This window comes from Saprolegnia diclina (genome assembly GCF_000281045.1).
Source record: "Saprolegnia diclina VS20 unplaced genomic scaffold supercont1.120, whole genome shotgun sequence".
Taxonomy (NCBI): Eukaryota; Oomycota; class Saprolegniomycetes; order Saprolegniales; family Saprolegniaceae; genus Saprolegnia; species Saprolegnia diclina.
Genome location: NW_008246187.1, coordinates 1 through 793, shown reverse-complemented (window position 1 = coordinate 793; position 793 = coordinate 1). Strand labels below are relative to the sequence as shown.

General features: G+C 55.5%; 1 protein-coding gene across 1 annotated transcript; it reads left to right on the top strand.

Annotated features, from left to right (window-relative positions):
• Nucleotides 1-421: 421 nt before the first annotated feature.
• On the top strand, nt 422-702 carry SDRG_16237 (hypothetical protein; the record flags this gene model as incomplete). Its single annotated transcript, XM_008622437.1, has 2 exons — nt 422-535; nt 580-702. The coding sequence occupies 2 exons, from the start codon at nt 422-424 to the stop codon at nt 700-702; spliced, it is 237 nt and encodes a 78-aa protein (XP_008620659.1).
• Between the last annotated feature and the right edge of the window lie 91 nt (nt 703-793).

The window sequence follows — 793 nt, the reverse complement described above, 5'->3', positions numbered from 1 at the left end:
TGTCGGGGTTTGCGCGCACGCTGCACCTGAGCCACGGTCCAACTCGAGCCTTGAGACTTCAAAACGGGCGACACCATTAGCTATTAAAGGTGTCCTAACAGCAGCGGGAAGGGCATGATTCTATTCTGAATGGATGTGGCAATGACGTCGTCGCTCTTGTCCGTGTCGTCGAGAGGCGAGAACCAGCATAAAAGAGTAGCATATGAGTCATCGGGTTGCTCCAGGCACTGGATAGGCCGTGCGCTGTTAGTCGAAAGTTAGTTACTACAGACGTCAGCAATTCTTTGGTCATACATGTCGTACTAGTACTAGTGTTCCTGTGACTCGTGCACGCTATTTCATCCGCAACGGCCGTCGTTTGCCTTCAACTCAACCGCCGACACCCCACAATAGACAGACAGTTGTCATTTACAGCACTAGGATGCAGCAAGTGAGCCCCGCGGCCGCGCCACGACGCTTGACTGGCACTCCGGCGCGTCAGCACTTGCGCTCCAAGGTCGCAACCGCCTGTATTGCCATCTACCTCCTGCTAACGGTGGCCAGCGCTGCACAATACCGTCATCTCATGCACTGTATTAGCCACTGCAAGCCTACTTGTACGAGAACTTTCCATGGCAGCTCGAGACTCCGCCGTCGCTCGAGACTGTCGCGACGTGGCAGCAGGCCGAAGCGTTCTGGCTCCGTTTTGCCCACAACCGCTAGGTTTACGTCCGAGACGTTTCTCGATGGTACGTCCTACAGCCACGACCCGACGACCAACACGGACATTTACCGCATGGTGCTCAACCTCTCG